Source organism: Mesoplodon densirostris, chromosome 2, assembly GCF_025265405.1.
Source record: "Mesoplodon densirostris isolate mMesDen1 chromosome 2, mMesDen1 primary haplotype, whole genome shotgun sequence".
Lineage (NCBI taxonomy): Eukaryota > Metazoa > Chordata > Mammalia > Artiodactyla > Ziphiidae > Mesoplodon > Mesoplodon densirostris.
In genome coordinates this window covers 146,342,351-146,359,984 of record NC_082662.1, presented here as the reverse complement: position 1 = coordinate 146,359,984, position 17,634 = coordinate 146,342,351, and the positions used below count along the sequence as shown (strand labels likewise).

Sequence of the window (17,634 nt, the reverse complement as noted above, 5' to 3'; positions counted from 1 at the left end):
AACATATTGCTATGCAACATTTGTTTTCTGTATCTTGGACATCTTTCTATATCAGTGTATCTCAAATAGCTGCAGAATTCTATTAATTGGCTAAATTATGGCACATCCATAGAATCACACAGTGAGAAAATTCCGTGTCAGTATTGAAAATGCTTCAAGGAAACCCACGTGTACATACATATATGTGTGTTCATATATGTGCTGTGTGTTCTGAAAGTTTGGTCCACAGACTACTGGGGGTCCCCCTGAGGGCCTTTTAAGGTATCAACAAGGTCAAAACTATTTTCATAATAATACCAAGACAGCAGTTGCATTTTTCACCACATTGACATTTGCACTGATAATCTAAAAGCAATGGCAGTAAAACTGCTGACCTCTTGGCATGAATCAAGACAATGACACCAAACTATACTTACTAGTACTCATCATATTCCTTATTGCCACTCACTCATATTAAATCTTTTTAAATGCCAGTTTCACATGCGGATGTCCTTGATGAAACAGTAAAAATTATTAACTTTATTAAACCTCAATCCTTGAGACCATTTCTAGTTTTTTTCTTTATCTTTGGCTGCGTCAGGTCTTAGTTGCAGCGTGCCGGCTCTTTGTTGTGGTGCGCGGGCCTCTCTCTAGTTGTGGCATGCAGGTTTTCTCTTATGTAGTTGTGACGTGCGGGTTCCAGAGGGCTCTGTAGTCTGTAGCACGTGGGCTCTAGTTGAGACGTGAGAGCTCAGTAGTTGTGGCACACGGGCTTAGTTGCCCCGTGGCATGCGGGATCACAGTTCCCTTACCAGGGATCGAACCTGTGTCCCCTGCATTGCAAGGTGGATTCTTTACCACTGGACCACCAGGGAAGTCCCTGAGACCATTTCTTTTTAAAAGTCTATGGGTAAAAAAAAACTATAACTACTCAGACTTGGATATTTGACAGATATTCTCTCAAAAATAAACAAACTGAGCCTAACATTTCAAGTAAAACAACCAATGGCATTGTTTTCAGTGATGAAATTCAAGCTGTCAATTCACTATAAGCTTGACAGCTTCGCAATACTTAAAAAATTTCCTTTAGAGATCTGTGATATTAACAATTTTTGATATTATATAATGAAATGGGTCAACATTTTCAAGATCTGCATAACTCAAGGAACCAATCTTTTTCAAATGATCAATGCATGATGTTACAAGCTCATGCATAAGTAAAATATCCATTCAAATCTAAGACAGACCAGGTGGATTTTTTTTTTAATTTTTTACTCTTTTTTTTTTTTTTGCCTGTATTGGGTCTTCGTTGCTGCACATGGGCTTTCTCTAGTTGTGGGGAGTGGGGGCTACTCTTCGTTGAGATGTGCGGGCTTCTCATTGTGGTGGCTTCTCTTGCTGAGAAGCACGGGCTCTAGGAGCACAGGCTTCAGCAGCTGCAGCACGCAGGCTCAGTAGTTGAGGCACACAGGTCCTAGAGCGCATCGGCTTCAGTAATCGCAGCGCGTTGGCTCAGCAGTTGGAGAGCACGGGCTCTAGGGCATGTGGGCTTCAGTAGTTGTGGTGCGTGGGCTCAGTAGTTGTGGCTCACAGGCTCTAGAGCACAGACTCAGTAGTTGTGGCCCATGGGCTTAGTTGCTCTGCAGCATGTGGGATCTTCCCGGACCAGGGATCTAACCCATGTCCCTGCATTGGCAGGCAGATTCTTAACCACTGCACCACCAGGGAAGTCCCCAGACCAAGGGATTTTAATACAACAAAGTACCAAAGGTTCACTGACAGGGTTTCAGATTCCATAATGCAATTAAACCTTAAAGAAATTACTGCTGTGGGGGGTGGAGTCAAGAAGGCAGAGTGGGAGGATGCAGAGTTTGCATCCCCCCACAACTAGGGCACCTACCAGATGCTGGTGGGGGACCTAAACACCCAAGGGGACAGGAGGAACCCCCAAGTGACAAGGTAGGATGTAGGGGGGAACAAGAGGGGAGGAGAAGTAGAGGCCGAACGGGAACAGCACCCCTGAGGGGTGGCTGGGGGAGGGAAAGGGTTCCCAAGCCTTCAGAGACCCTTGGGGGTTCAGAGGATCAGAGGGGAAAGCAGCTAGCATTTCCCCTGCCCAATCGGGCCCCGGGAAGCCTGCTGGGGTCCCAGGCCGGGTCCTCTGCCCTCCAGGGCCACTTCTGGCCATGTGGGTCCTGGGGGCATGGGAGGGACAGGGGGGAAAGAAGAGGAGAGGCTCCAATCCCTGAGGGATCGGAGGATCAGGGAGGGAACGCAGCTTGCATTTCCCCCACCTAGGCAGGCCCTGGGAGGCCTGCTGGGCTCCCTGGCCTGGTCCTCTACCTTCCAGGGTGCCCTCCGACCGCGTGAGTCGTAGGGGCGTGGGAGCAAGGTGGTGGGGGGGAAGGAGAGAGGAATACAAGGGACCCTCCAGGAATGGAGGATTGGGGGGAATGTGCCTAGCATTTCCCCTGCCCACTCAGGCCCGGGGAGCCTGCTGGGGTCCCGGGCCTGGTCCTCGATCATCCAAGATCCCCTCCAGCCATGTGGGTCCTAGGGGCATGGCGGGGGGAGGTGGGGAGAGAGTAGAGGCGAACGGGGAGGGACACTCTGGGATGGAAAGATCAGCGGGGAGAAGCGCGGCTAACATTTCCCCAACCAATCCAACCCCGGGGACCCTGCTGAGGTCCTGGGCCTCATCATCCACACTCGGAGGCCAGAGGCACTCCAGGGCCCCTCTGGCTGCACTGAGCCTATGCCCTTCCCCCATCCACCCAGGTCCCGTGGGTCCTAAACCTAGACCCCGCCCCCACCTAATCCACACCCGTGCCTAAGCCCCACCTCCCACAGCCAAGGCCTTTTCTGGTTGTTTTTCTTTTCCCTTTTTCTTGCTACTGTGGTTCTGTCTTATCTTCTCATTATTGTTTCATCTATATTTTTATTTTTTCTAATATATCTGTTAGTTTTCTAACCTTATTTTATTTTTTACTCTTTGTTATTGTCTCCTCCCTTTTTTCTTTGCCACCCCGCGTGGCTTGCGGGATCTTGGTTCACGGGCCAGGGGTTGGGCCTGAGCCCCTGTGGTAGGAGCTCTGAGTCCGAACCACTGGACTAACAGAGAACCGCAGACCCCAAGGAATATTAATCAGACTGAGGTCTCCCGGAGGTCCTCATCTCACCACCAAGACCTGGCTCTACCCAACAGCCTACAAACTCCAGTGCTGGAAGCCTCAGGCCAAACAACCAGTAAGACAGGAACACAGTCCCACCCATTAAAAAAAAAACCCAAAAAACAAAAATGAGACAACAAAAAACCATGTTACAGATAAAGGAGCAAAGTAAAAACCTACGACCAAGTAAATGAAGAGGAAATAAGCAACCTACCTGAAAAAGAATTCAGTGTAATGACAGTACAAATGATCCAAAATCTCAGAAACAGAATGGAGGCACAGATCAAGAAAATACAAGAAATATTTAAGAAAGACCTAGAAGAACTAAAGAACAAACAGAGATGAACAACACAATAAATGAAATTAGAAATACACTAGCAGGAATCAACAGCAGAATAACCGAGGCAGAAGAACGAATAAGTGAGCTGGAAGACGGAATGGTGGAAATAACTGCCGAGGAGCAGAATAAAGACAAAAGAATGAAAAGAATTGAAGACAATCTCAAAGACCTCTGAGAAAATATTCAAAGAGATTATAGTCAAAAACTTCCCTAATGTGGGAAAGGAAATAGCCACCCAAGTCCAGGAAGCACACAGAGTCCCATACAGGATAAACTCTAGGAGAAACACACCAACACACATATTAATCAAACTATCAAAAATTAAATTCAAAGAAAAAAATATTTAAAGCAGCAAGGGAAAAGCAAAAAATAACATACAAGGGAATCCCCATAAGGTTAGCAGCTGGTTTTTCAGCAGAAACTCTGCTGGCCAGAAGGGAGTGGCAGGGTATACTTAAAGTAATGAAAGAGGAAAACCTACAACCAAGATTACTCTACCCAGCAAGGATCTCATTCAGATTTGATGGAAAAATTAAAACCTTTACAGACAAGCAAAAGTTAAGAGAATTTGGCAACACCAAACCAGCTTTACAACAAATGCTATAGGAACTTCTCTAGGTGAAGAAAAAGACCCACAGAAACAAACCTAAAATAATTAAGAAAATGGTAATAGGAACATACATATCGATAAATACCTTAAATGTAAATGGATTAAATGCCCCAACCAAAAGACACAGACTGGCTGAATGGATACAAAAACAAGACCTGTATATATATGCTGCCTACAAGAGATCTACTTCAGACGTAGGGACACATACAGACTGAAAGTGAGGGGATGGAAAAAGATATTCCATGCAAATGGAAATCAAAAGAAAGCTTGAGTAGCAACAGTCATATCAGATAAATTAGACTTTAAAATAAAGACTGTTAGAGTGATAAGGAAAGACACTACATGATGATCAAGGGGGCAATCCAAAAAGAAGATATAACAATTATAAATATTTATACACCCAACATAGGAGCACCTCAATATATAAGGCAAATGCTAACCATAAAAGGAGAAATCGACAGTAACACAATAATTGTAGGGGGCTTTAACACCCCACTTACAGCAACGGACAGATCATCCAAACAGAAAATAAATAAGGAAACACAAGCTTTAAATGACACAACAGACCAGATAGATTTAATTGATATTTATAGGAGAGTCCACCTGAAAGTGGCAGAATACACCTTCTTCTCAGTGCACACAGAAGATTCTCTAGGATAGATACATCTTGGGTCACAAATCAAGCCTTGGAAAGTTTAAGAAAACAGAAATCGTATCAAGCATCTTTTCCAACAAGGCTATGAGATTAGAAATCAATTACAGGAAAACGACAGAAAAAAATCACAAATACATGGAGGCTAAACAGCGTGCTGCTAAATAACCAAGAGATCACTGAAGACACCAAAGAGGAAATAAAAAATACCTAGAAACAAATGACAATGAAAACACGATGACCCAAAACCTATGGGACACAGCAAAAGCAGTTCTAAGAGGGAAGTTTATAGCAATTCAATCTCACCTCAAGAAACAAGAAAAATCTCAAATAAACAATCTGACCTTACACTTAAAGCAACTAGGGAAAGAAGAACAAAGAAAACCCAAAGTCAGTAGAAGGAAAGAATTCATAAATATCAGAGCAGAAATAAATAAAACAGAAATGAAGGAAACAACAGCAAAGATCAATAAAAGTAAAAGTTGGTTCTTTGAGAAGATAAACAAAATTGATAAACCTTTAGCCAGACTCATCAAGAAAAAAAGGGAGAGGGCGCAAATCAAAAAAATTAGAAATGAAATAGGAGAAATCACAACTGGCATCACAGAAATACAAAGGATTATAAGAGACTACTACAAACAACTATATGCCATTAAAATGGACAACCTCAAAGAAATGGACAAATTCTTGGAAAGGTACAATTTTCCAAGCATGAACCAGGAAGAAATAGAAAATATAAACAGACCAATCACAAGCACTGAAGTTGAAACTGTGATTAAAAATCTTCCAACAAACAAAAGCCCAGGACCAGATGGCTTCACAGGCGAATTCTACCAAACATATAAAGAAGAGCTAACACCTATCCTTCTCAAACTCTTCAAAAAAATTGCAGAGGAAGGAACACTCCCAAATTTGTTCTATGAGGCCACCATCACCCTGATACCAAAACCAGAAAAAGTTATCACAAAAAAAGAAAATCACAGACCAATATCACTGATGAACACAGACACGAAAATCCTCAACAAAATACTAGCAAACAGAATCCAACAACACTTTAAAAGGATCATACACCATGATCAAGTGGGATTTGTCCCAGGAATGTAAGTATTCTTCAATATACGCAAATAAATCAATGTGATACACCATATTAGCAAATTAAGGAATAAAAAACCATATGATCATCTCAATAAGTGCAGAAAAAGCTTCTGACAAAATTCAACACCCATTTATGATAAAAACTCTCCAGAAAATGTGCACAGATGGAACCTACTGAGCCATAATAAAGGTCATATATAACAAACCCACACTAAACATCACTGGTGAAAAACTGAAAGCATTTCCACTAAGACCAGGAACAAGACAAGGATGTCCACTCTTGCCACTCATTCAACTTAGTTTTGGAAGTCCTAGCCATAGCAATCAGAGAAGAAAAACAAATAAAACGAATACAAATTGGAAAAGAAGTAAAACTGTCACTGTTTGCCGATGACATATTATACATTAAAAATCCTAGAAAAGGGCTTCCCTGGTGGCACAGTGGTTGAGAGTCCGCCTGCCGATGCAAGGGACACGGGTTCATGCCCTGGTCCGGGAAGATTCCACATGCCACGGAGCAGCTAGGCCCATGAGCCATGGCCACTAAGCCTGCGCATCCGGAGCCTGTGCTCCGCAACGGGAGAGGCCACAACAGTGAGACGCCCGCATATCGAAAGAAAAAAAAAATCCTAAAGATGTCACCAGAAAACTACTAGAACTAATCAATGAATTTGGTAAAGTTGCAGGATACAAAATTAATGCACAGAAATCTCTTGCATTCCTACACACTAACAGCGAAAGATCAAAAAGAGAAATTAAAGAAACAATCCAATTTACCATCGCAACAAAAAGAATAAAATACCTAGAAATAAACCTACCTAAGGAGGCAAAAGACCTATACTCAGAAAACTATAAAATGCTGATGAAAGAATCAAAGATGACATAATCAGATAGGAGAAATATACCATGTTCTTGGATTGGAAGAATCAGATCTGTGAAAATGATTATACTACCCAAAGCAATCTACAGATTCAATGCAATCCCTATTAAATTACCAGTGGCACTCTTCACAGAATTAGAACAAAAAAATTTACCATTTGTATGGAAACACAAAAGACCCTGAATAGCCAAAGCAATCCTAAGGGAATAAAACATGGAGCTGGAGGAATCAGGCTCCCCGACTTCAAGCTATACTGCAAAGCTACAGTAACCAAGACAGCATGGTACTGGCACAAAAACAGAAATATAGATCAGTGGTACAGGATAGAAAGCTCAGAGATAAACCCACACACATATGGTCACCTACTTTATGACAAGTGAGGCAAGAACATACAATGGAGAAAAGACATCCTTGTCAATAAGTGGTGCTGGGAAAGCTGGACAGCTACATGTGAAAGAATGAAATCAGAACACTCCCTAACACCATACACAAAAATAAACTCAAAATGGATTAAAGACATAAATGTAAGACCGGACACTACCAAACTTTTGAGGAAAACAAAGGAAGAACACTCTTTGACATAAACCACAGCAAGATCTTTTTTGACCCACCTCCTAGAGTAATGAAAATAAAACCAAAAATAAACAAATGGGACCTAATGAAACTTAAAAGCTTTTGCACAGCAAAGGAAACAATAAACAAGATGAAAAGACAACCCTCAGAATGGGAGAAAATATTTGCAAATGAAGCAACTGACAAAGGATTAATCTCCAAAATTTACAAGCAGCTCATGCAGCTCAATAACAAAAAAACAAACAACCCAACCAAAAAATAGGCAGAAGACCTAAATAGACATTTCTCCAAAGAAGATGTACAGACTGCCAACAAACACACAAAAGGATGCTCAACATCACTAATCACTAGGGAAATGCAAATCAAAACTACAATGAGGTATCACTTCACACTGGTCAGAGTGGCCATCGTCAAAACATCTATAAACAGTAAATGCTGGAGAGGATGTGGAGAAAAGGGAAGCCTCTTGCACTGCTGGTGGGAATGTAAATTGGTACAGCCACTATGGAGAATAGTATGGAGGTTCTTTAAAAAACTAAAAATAGAACTACCGTATTACCCAGCAATCCTGCTACTGTGCATATACCCTAAGAAAACCATAATTCAAAAGGACACATGGGGCTTCCCTGGTGGCGCAGTGGTTGAGAATCTGCCTGCCGATGCAGGGGACACGGGTTCGAGCCCTGGTCTGGGAAGACCCCACATGCCACGGAGCAACTAGGCCCGTGAGCCACAACTACTGAGCCTGCGCGCCTGGAGCCTGTGCTCCACAACAAGAGAGGCCGCAATAGTGAGAGGCACGTGCACCGCGATGAAGAGTGGCCCCCACTCGCCGCAACTAGAGAAAGCCCTCGCACAGAAATGAAGACCCAACACAGCCATAAATAATAAATAAATAAAAATTTAAAAAAAAGGACACATGTACCCCAATGTTCATTGCAGCTCTATTTACAATAGCCAGGACATGGAAACAACCTAAATGTCCAACGACAGATGAATGGATAAAGAAGATGTGGCACATATATACAATGGAATACTACTCAGCCATAAAAAGGAACGAAATTGGGTCATCTGTAGAGATGTGGATGGACCTAGAGTCTGTCAGTCAGAATGAAGTAAGCCAGAAAGACAAAAACAAATATCATATAGTAACACATATATGTAGAATATAGAAAAATGGTAGAGACGAACCTATATGCTGGGCAGGAATAGAGACGTAGATGTACAGAACAGACATGTGGACCCAGGGGTTGATGGGGAAGGTGGGACGAATTGGGAGATTACGATTGACATATATACACTACCATGCGTAAAACTGATAGCTAGTGGACACATGCTATAAAAGCACAGAAAGCTCAGTTTGGTGCTCTGTGATGACCTAGATAGGTGGGATGGGAGGGCGGGGGAGGGAGGTCCAAGGGGGAGGGGATATAGGTAGACATACAGCTGATTCACTTCATTCTACAGCAGAAACTAACACAACATTCTAAAGCAATTATACTCCAATTTAAAAAAAATGTTAATAAAAGAATAAGAAATTACCGCTGTCTACTCAGTCATAGAAAATAATAAATTTTGCCATATGTAACAACATGGATGTACCTGGAAAGTACTATGCTTAGTGAAATAAGGCAGAGAAAGACAAATACTGTATATTTTCACTTATATGTAGAAACTAAAAAATAAAACAAATGAGTATGACAAAACAGAAACAGACACACAGATACACAGAACAAACTAATGGTTACCAGTGGAGACAAGGTTGAGGGGAGGGGCAACATAGGGGTAGGGAATTAAGAGGTACACACTACTAGGCATAAAATTAATAAGATACAAGGATGTAATGTACAGCACAGAGAATATAGCCAACATTTTATAACTTCAAATAGAGTATAATTTTTAAAAATATCAAAGCACTATGTTGTACACATGAAACTAACATAATATTGTAAATCAGCTAGACTTCAATAACAAAAAAAAAGAAGGAATTTACCACTGTCAAGCTCTGATGTATCAAAGAATATCTTCAATTATCTGAAGAGCTATTAAAATACTCCTCCCTTTTTCAACTACATCATCTGTGTGACCCTAAATTTTCGTCATATACTTCAACCAAAACCATCACCACAAACTGAATCCAGAAGCAGATACAAGAATCAGCTGTTGGGACTTCCCTGGTGGCGCAGTGGTTAAGAATCCGCCTGCCAAGGTGGGGGACACGGGTTTGAGCCCTGGTCCGGGGTGATCCCACATGCCACAGAGCAGCTAAGCCTGTGCGCCACAACTACTGAACCTGCGCTCTAGAGCCCACGAGCCACAACTACTGAAACCCGCGCGCCTAAAGCCTGTGCTCCGCAGCAAGAGAAGCCACCGCAATGAGAAGCCCACACACCGCAACGAAGAGTAACCCCTGCTCGCCGCAACTAGAGAAAGCTCACAAACAGCAAGGAAGACCCAATGCAAACAAAAATAAATAAATAAAATAATTTTTTTTTTTTCAGTAGGCGGCCCTCTCACTGTTGTGGCCTCTCCCATTGCGGAGCACAGGCTCCGGACGCGCAGGCTCAGCAGCCATGGCTCACAGGCCCAGCCGCTCCGCGGCATGTGGGATCTTCCCGGACCGGGGCACGAACCCGTGTCCCCTGCACTGGCAGGCGGACTCTTAACCACTGCGCCACCAGGGAAGCCCAAAATAAATTAATTTAAAAAAAAGAATCAGCTGTCTTCTTTTAATACAGGCATTGGAGGTTTGCAAAAGTAAACTAATACTACTCCTCTAGTTTTTTTGCTTTGGAAAAATCATTTTTCATAAAAATATTAACATGTTAAGTGTGTTTTTATTCTTAATTTAGTACAATAATATTTTTAAACTTCTAGTATGGTAAATATTAAGAGATACAACCAAACAAACAACAGTTCTTCAAGCTTCAATAATTTTTAAGAGTGTAAAGGAGACTTCTGAAGCCAAAGCATCTAATAATCTGATAAATATCTCCTATGTAGACATGAGAATAGATGTGTAGTAAAATTTACCAAAATAGGAAAAGGTATATTCCAAATTGTCCTCCCCAAACTGGTCAAATTTCTACTCTTCCTGTATCCATTTCCCCATAGTAGCTATAATCAAACTTTTAAATTTCTGCCATGAGACTGACTTTTTTTTTTGGGGGGGGGCTGCATTGGGTCTTTGCTGCTGCGTGTGGGCTTTCTCTAGTTGCGGCTCAACTATTGAGCCCGCGTGCCACAACTACTGAAGCCTGCGTGCCTAGAGCCTGTGCTCCGCAACAAGAAAAGACGCCACAATGAGAACTCGTGCACCGCAACGAACAGTAGCCCCCACTCGCCACAACTAGAGAAAGCCAGCACGCAGCAATGAAGACTCAACAAGCCAAAAATTAATTAATTAATTAATTAATTTAAAATAAATAACGGGATGAATATAAAGCTGTCCATACAAGAAAATTTATGGTAAAGTTATAGAAAAAACAAGAAATAACATTCTGTACTCTATTGGTCAAGGTCCAATCAAGGGATTAAAAAACATATCAATTGGGCTTCCCTGGTGGTGCAGTGGTTGAGAGTCTGCCTGCCGATGCAGGGGACACGGGTTCGTGCCCCGGTCCAGGAGGATCCCACATGCCGCGCAGCAGCTGAGCCCGTGAGCCATGGCCGCTGAGCCTGCGCGTCCGGAGCCTGTGCTCCGCAACGGGAGAGGCTACAGCAGTGGGAAGCCCGTGTGCCGCAGAAAAAATATATATATATATCAATTATTTTAACAAAGAGAATTTTTTTAAGAAAGAGAATTTAATATAAAAAAAGTAAACTAAGGGCTTCCCTGGTGGCACAGTGGTTGAGAGTCCACCTGCCGATGCAGGGGACACGGGTTCGTGCCCCGGTCTGGGAAGATCCCACATGCCACGGAGCGGCTGGGCCCGTGAGCCATGGCCGCTGAGCCTGCACATCTGGAGCCTGTGCTCCACAATGGGAGAGGCCACAACAGTGAGAGGCCCGCGTACCGCAAAAAAAAAAAAAAGAAAAAGTAAACTAAGTATGTGAAAACGAAGGCAAAAAAAGGAACACCAAGGTATCAAAATAACAGAAAATAACAAGTGTTGGCAAGGAGGAAGAGAAACTGGAACCCTTATGCACAGCTAGTGCAAATGTAAAATAGAGCAGCCACTATGGAAAACAATATGGTGGTTCCTCAAAAAACTAAAAATAAAATTACCGTTATGATCCAGTAATTCCACTTTCGGTATATACCCAAAAGAATTAAAAGCAGGAATTGAACTGATATGTGTACACCCATGTTCACAGCAGTATTATTTTTAATAGCCAAAAGGTAAAAGCAATCCAAGCATTCACTGATGGATGAAAAAATAAACAAAATGGTGTCTACACACACAATGGACTATATTCAGACACAAGAAGGAAATTTTGACACATGCTATTGATACAACATAGGTGAATCTTGAGAAATTATGCTAAGTGAAATGAGCCAGTCACAAAAGGACAAATACTGTATGATTTCACTTATATGAGGTGCCGATCCACAGTTGGTTGAATCCATAGATACAGAACCTGCAGATCCAGAGGGCTGACTGCACAACACCATTTTATATAAGGGACTTGAGCATCCACAGATTCTGGTATCCACAGGAGGTCCTGGAATCAATCCCCCACAGACACCAAGGGACAACTGTATAAGAATAATTCAATGTCACCTCATGTTCCTACAGGGTTTTTCTATTTGCTTCATCGGTTAGAGTTTGAGTTGTTGTTCTGGTGCTGTTTTTTCATGAAAGAAAGGAGTAAATGCATTCTGAGTTAACAAAACCACAGCTAGAACATGAAAAAACAGGAGATCTGAAAGGCCTGCAGTTTGGCCTGCCATGTTCCTCTCCATGGCACCCGGGCCCACGCAGCCTGCCTCACCGCCCAGTGGGGAAGACATATAAGGAATTTGCATAAGACAGCTGTGCAGAATGGAGCTGGAGGAGCCTTATTTGTGCAGAGAGATACTCCTGAGAATAACCCAGATATTCCATTTGATTTCACACCAGAAAACTATAAGCAGATAGAGGCCACTGTAAAAAACTACCCAGAAGGGCATAAAGCAGCAGCTGTGCTTCCAGTCCTGGATTTAGCCAAAGACAGAATGGATGGCTGCCCATCTCTGCTATGAACAAGGCTGAAGAAGTTTTATAAATACCTCCAATGAGAGTATATGAAGTAGCAACTTTTTATACAATGTATAATAGAAAGTCAGTTCAAAGTATCATATTCAAGTCTGCACTACTATACCTTGCATGCTTCGAAATTCTGACAGCATACTGGAGGCCACTCAGAAAAAGCTTGGAATAAAGGTTGGGGAGACTACACCTGACAAACTTCACTCTTATAGAAGTGGAACGTTTAGGGGCCTGTGTAAATGCACCAATGATTCAAATAAATGACAACTACTATGAGGATCTGACACTTAAGGATATTGAAGAAATTACTGATGAACCCAAAGCTGGCAAAATCCAAAAACCTGGGCCAAGGAGTGGATGATTCTCATGTGAGCCAGCCAGAGGTCTTACCTCTTTGACTGAACCACCTAAAGGACTTGGCTTTGGTGTGCAAGCAGGTCTTTAATTTATATTCAGAGCAAATATGTCACTGGAGAAATAAAATAGGAATCTCCTATCTTAAAAAAAAAAAAGGAACATGAAAAAACTTCAATTGCTTGAGGCATGATAGGAATTATCTTAATAAGGGGCTTCTGACTTCATGGTACAGTGTTTCAGTGTTCAGTATATATACACAATTAGCTAATCATCATTTTTAAAAATCACAATTTCAAAATAATCACTTACCAAACACTATTCCTTTAGCAAATGGAGGAAACAATTCTGAACGTCGGAATAAGTTTTTGTGAATTTGCCATAGTTCTTTGTGTAGTTTCTTAAAGTCACTATATCTCTTCCATACAATTATCTAAAGAGAGAAGATAATTAAATGTGTAACTCACAGTGAAACCATAGATATCTGAACAACAAATAATCTTTTTATTAAAGTGCTCAAAATTGTCATGCAAAGGAAAACATACATGTTCTAACCAATATGGTTAACTGTCTAAAATTAACTAATAATATTTGATTTAAAAATATAAAGCAGCAATTCTTCCTCAAACTGTTCTGTTTGGGTTTTTAAATTTCATTTTAAACAAGTACTATTTTCTTCATACTAGAAAAATATCAACCTGGTACAAAAAAGGTTTACACTACATAAAATGTCACTTAACCTCTTCAAACATTAATTACTATTACCCTGGAAACGAGTTAGATGTCAAAATATATATTCATCTCAAAAACAGCATGTTTATAAACACAAAGTAGTTTAGACAATTTTTAAACATAAAAAACATACTCAGCACTTCCCTAAAAGAATAATCTGAAAAACACTGAAAAAATGGCTTTATAGCAAATAATTAACCTAAACTTTTGCATTTCATAAACCTCAATAAAAATAGTAACAAGATTTCTAGAGGCAAGGTAAATCCTGATCAGAATACCACTAAAATTAGGGTATTTCAAAAAACAAAATAACAATCATTTAGATTATACAACATGTAAAAGTTTACCTTCATTAGTTTAAATTATTGTCAACTTATTTAGATTAAATTAGAAAGAAAAAAACCCTTAATAAAAAGAATTTGACACATGGCCTTGATGTCGCTGATTCAGCCCCTCAGTTGCCACAAAATAGGGTAAAACTGAGTTTTAAATTCCATTACCTGGTATATTGGGGCCTTTACTTCTGAAAAACCTAATTATTTCACTTCTAACAAACTCAATAGCGTAATGCTAATAAGCAAATCTTAGGCCAAAGAGGTAACCAAGTGTGATTTAAGAGACTTGTCAAAAAATCTACTCCTGTATATAAGAAATTCTTCACTAAACTCTGCCATACTATCAAAAATTCTACCATGAGTACTAAGTGTCTTGCTTTAATGTAGGAGACTTGCTTTTAATCCTAGGAGACTAGTCAGACTATAATATGAATTAATTTAAACAAACTGCTTCCTCCCGATCCTTCCTTTTATTCACTTACTTGACAATAAAAATAGTCATCAAAACAAATATTTTCACGAGCCTACGTTATGCTAGGCACTGTGTTGGCACAAAGGATGAAGAAATGAGAAACCAAGTCCCTCCTTTAAAGAGTTCCCTGTCGAATTAGGAAGAATAAGCCAACACAATAACTACATCACAAGACAGCATGATAAATGCTTAAAACAGTAGCCCAAGCGTATCATGGAAGGAGCACCTACACAAAGTACTGACTTAGGTGGGCTTACCGAAGGGACATAATAGCTAGAACAAAAAAAAAAAAAAAAGAGAGAGAAGTGGTTGGGAATGAAGTATTTAAAAGGAGAGTGAGATGCCAAATATAACTACTAAAATTTTGGCTTTTGCAACTGGATAAATGGTAGTGTTATTCCATAAGGTAAAGAGCAAAGGAGAAAAAGCTGTTTTGAGATAAGAACGAAGTTCAATTTTAGACATATTTTATTTAGGTGCATGTGAGGCATTTAATTGGAGTTGTCCAATAGAAAAGACAGGTTTGGAGTTCAAGAGCAAAAACTAAACAAGATGTATTAACTGGGGAGTCATCGGGAGAGAGGTGGTAACCACTCAGAAAACATTTCTCAGCATTTGTAACAAGATGAGGAATCTAACAACTGAATGATGGGGGTCAGCCAGAAGTAAGGAAGAAACCAAGCACAAAGTAAGTATTTAAGAAGCTCAGCTATGCCATGACACAGGACACCTGGATGGAAGAAGAGATTTTATTTTAAACGGAAGTAAACAAGACAAATGCTGACAGCAGAAAATCAACAGTTCCAGTAAAAGACAGAGTAAGAGGAACTAACTGAGAGAGCTAAACCAACACTCGAAAAGTAAAAGGTCTCAGGACAGTGAGATTACAAGTGATTTTAATTTTCATATCTTGCTTCTCTGTAGTTTCTAATTTTGATACATTAACATAATTTTGTCATGGGAAAATAGTGTTATTTTTATATTTTTTAAATAGATCAAATTATGGTGCTACCACATTTGCCAAGGGCTTAAGGGGGAAATGGGTGGTGGGCTCACGACAGTAATCTTTTTTTTTTTTTTTTGTCTGTGTTAGGTCTTTGTTGCCGCACGCAGGCTTTCTCTAGTTGCGGCGAGTGGGGACTACCCTTCGTTGCAGTGCGCGGGCTTCTCACTGAGGTGGCTTCTCTTGTTGCGGAGCACGGGCTCTAGGTGCATGGGCTTCAGTAGTTGTAGCACGCGGGCTCAGCAGTTGTGGCTCGTGGGCTCTAGAGCACAGGCTCAGTAGTTGTGGCACATGGGTTTAGTTGCTCTGAGGCATGTGGGATCTTCCCGGACCAGGGCTCGAACCTGTGCCTGCATTGGCAGGTGGATTCTCAACCACTGCGCCACCAGCGAATTCGTCATGACAGTAATCTTACATAAGGGAAATGCAATCCTTAAAGCCATTATAAACTAGACACGAGAGCTATTCAAAAGACTGAAGCTCATGGAAACAATTAAATCTGCAGATAAAATTTATATTCTAGTTAGGGTCATTTTCAGATAAAGTCAGAGTAACTTAAAGGGCAAAAGTTAACAATTGAATCACAATAAGAATAATAATACCATGGCATATAAACCAGTAGATAGTCTGTCATAGCCAAAATTAGAGAATCTGTGTTTCTTCACCATGCCCTAATTTACTCACTCATATATTCCTTATTCTGGACTCTAAGACTGTAGAAGTGAAATACCTAAGAGCAAATATAAACCTTCAAAAAAGGCAGGAAATCAAAGCATCCCCAAAATGTCACCATCTACTGCCTCCTTTTCTTCTTACTCCTTTTGAGCTTGGACATTTCTAGAAATCTTCAAAATGTAAATGTGAACGAAAGCACATGTCCATTACATCAGCAAGTATGGATGTCTATAACTGGACTATACAAAGTCCCAAAAGATACATGCAAAACATATTTTTTTCTAATCATCAATTCTTTCCTATCAGGAAAAAAAAAAGTTATATTAACAGCTATTACTCTGCAGAACCAACCCTGCAGAAATTTCCTATTTATTATAGTTACTCTGAATAAAATTCCTCAATTAAATATTAATTCAGTGACAATCATAATAGACTACAAATTTAATAAAAGCTTAATTTTCATTAAAAACACTGCCTTAAATACTTTTTACATAAAACAAATGCTTTCTTTTCAAATGATTTCTCTTAACGATACCAAAAAAACTTTAGATCTTTTACAAAACCACTCAATTCAATTAACTCTGTCCTTTTTACTCTCATATAGTATTTAAAACTAGCTGGATCATCTTTTCCTGCAACATCACTGCTTACAAATTTTCTTTCCTCCCCTTTTGAAGAACCTTTTCTTTCCCTTGACACATTTCAGAATGTGCTCAAGTAGCTTTTCTAAAACTATTTTATTTATGAAATGTCTTCAACGTTAGAGATTTCTGACATGATACATAGAAAGTTCTATTTTGGTTCTCATTTCCCACATTTCCCCTGTGAAATTTACTACCTAGAGAGAAACAGAGCTATAGGTTACTTTTTTTTTTAAAGGTGGGGGGAGGAGGGCACAACATCTCCATCTTTTTCTTTACCTTCTGCAAGTGTTCAGAGCAGTGGTCCCCAACCTTTTTGGCACCAGGGACCAGTTTCATGGAAGACACTTTTTCCATGGACTGCGGGGGGGAGGGAGGGGGAGGCATGGGGGGCGTTTCATGCGGTAACGCGAGCAATGGGGAGCGGCAGATGAAGCTTTGCTCACTCGCCTGCCACTCACCTCCTGCTGTGCAGCCCACTTCCTAACAGACCACGGATCAGTACCAGTCCGAGGCCCGGGGCGTTGGGGACCCCTGCTCTAGAGAATCTACTGAACAAGAAGCCACATTAACTATTGCTATCCCCCTTAAGATTCACCCATGCTGCTCTTAATAAATAAAAATTTAGAGGGAATTTTTAAAAGATAAAAAGAAAAAACTATCCTGGGTAATTTTAAATTATTTACTCCATGTGAGTGTTTTGGCATCCTTAGGAAGAAAACAGAGCTATCTGGTAGCATGCACCAAGGGGTGTGTGTGTGTGTGTAAAAAAGAGCTAAATTTCTCCACATTTATAAGGATACCATATTATTAGCCCTATACTTGCTTAGACAAGCAGTACATCTACTGATCTTCAATAGCACTTGTGAAGCATGACTAAATTCTAAGCAATAACTAAATGAATTTGTAAACAGAGAAAGAAAGTGAAAAG

At 40.5% G+C, this 17,634-nt stretch overlaps 1 protein-coding gene and 1 pseudogene across 2 annotated transcripts in view; one reads left to right on the top strand and one right to left on the bottom strand.

Annotated features, from left to right (window-relative positions):
- The window catches only part of RPS6KC1 (ribosomal protein S6 kinase C1), a 206,394-nt gene that overhangs the window by 166,707 nt on the left and 22,053 nt on the right, over window positions 1–17,634 (bottom strand). For both annotated transcript variants that reach the window (XM_060091115.1, XM_060091116.1), the window contains exon 3: window positions 13,158–13,278. In XM_060091115.1, coding sequence (XP_059947098.1) covers window positions 13,158–13,278 — 121 coding nt within the window. The remainder of the gene's footprint in view (window positions 1–13,157; window positions 13,279–17,634) is intronic.
- On the top strand, window positions 12,192–12,936 carry LOC132483224 (NADH dehydrogenase [ubiquinone] flavoprotein 2, mitochondrial-like; annotated as a pseudogene).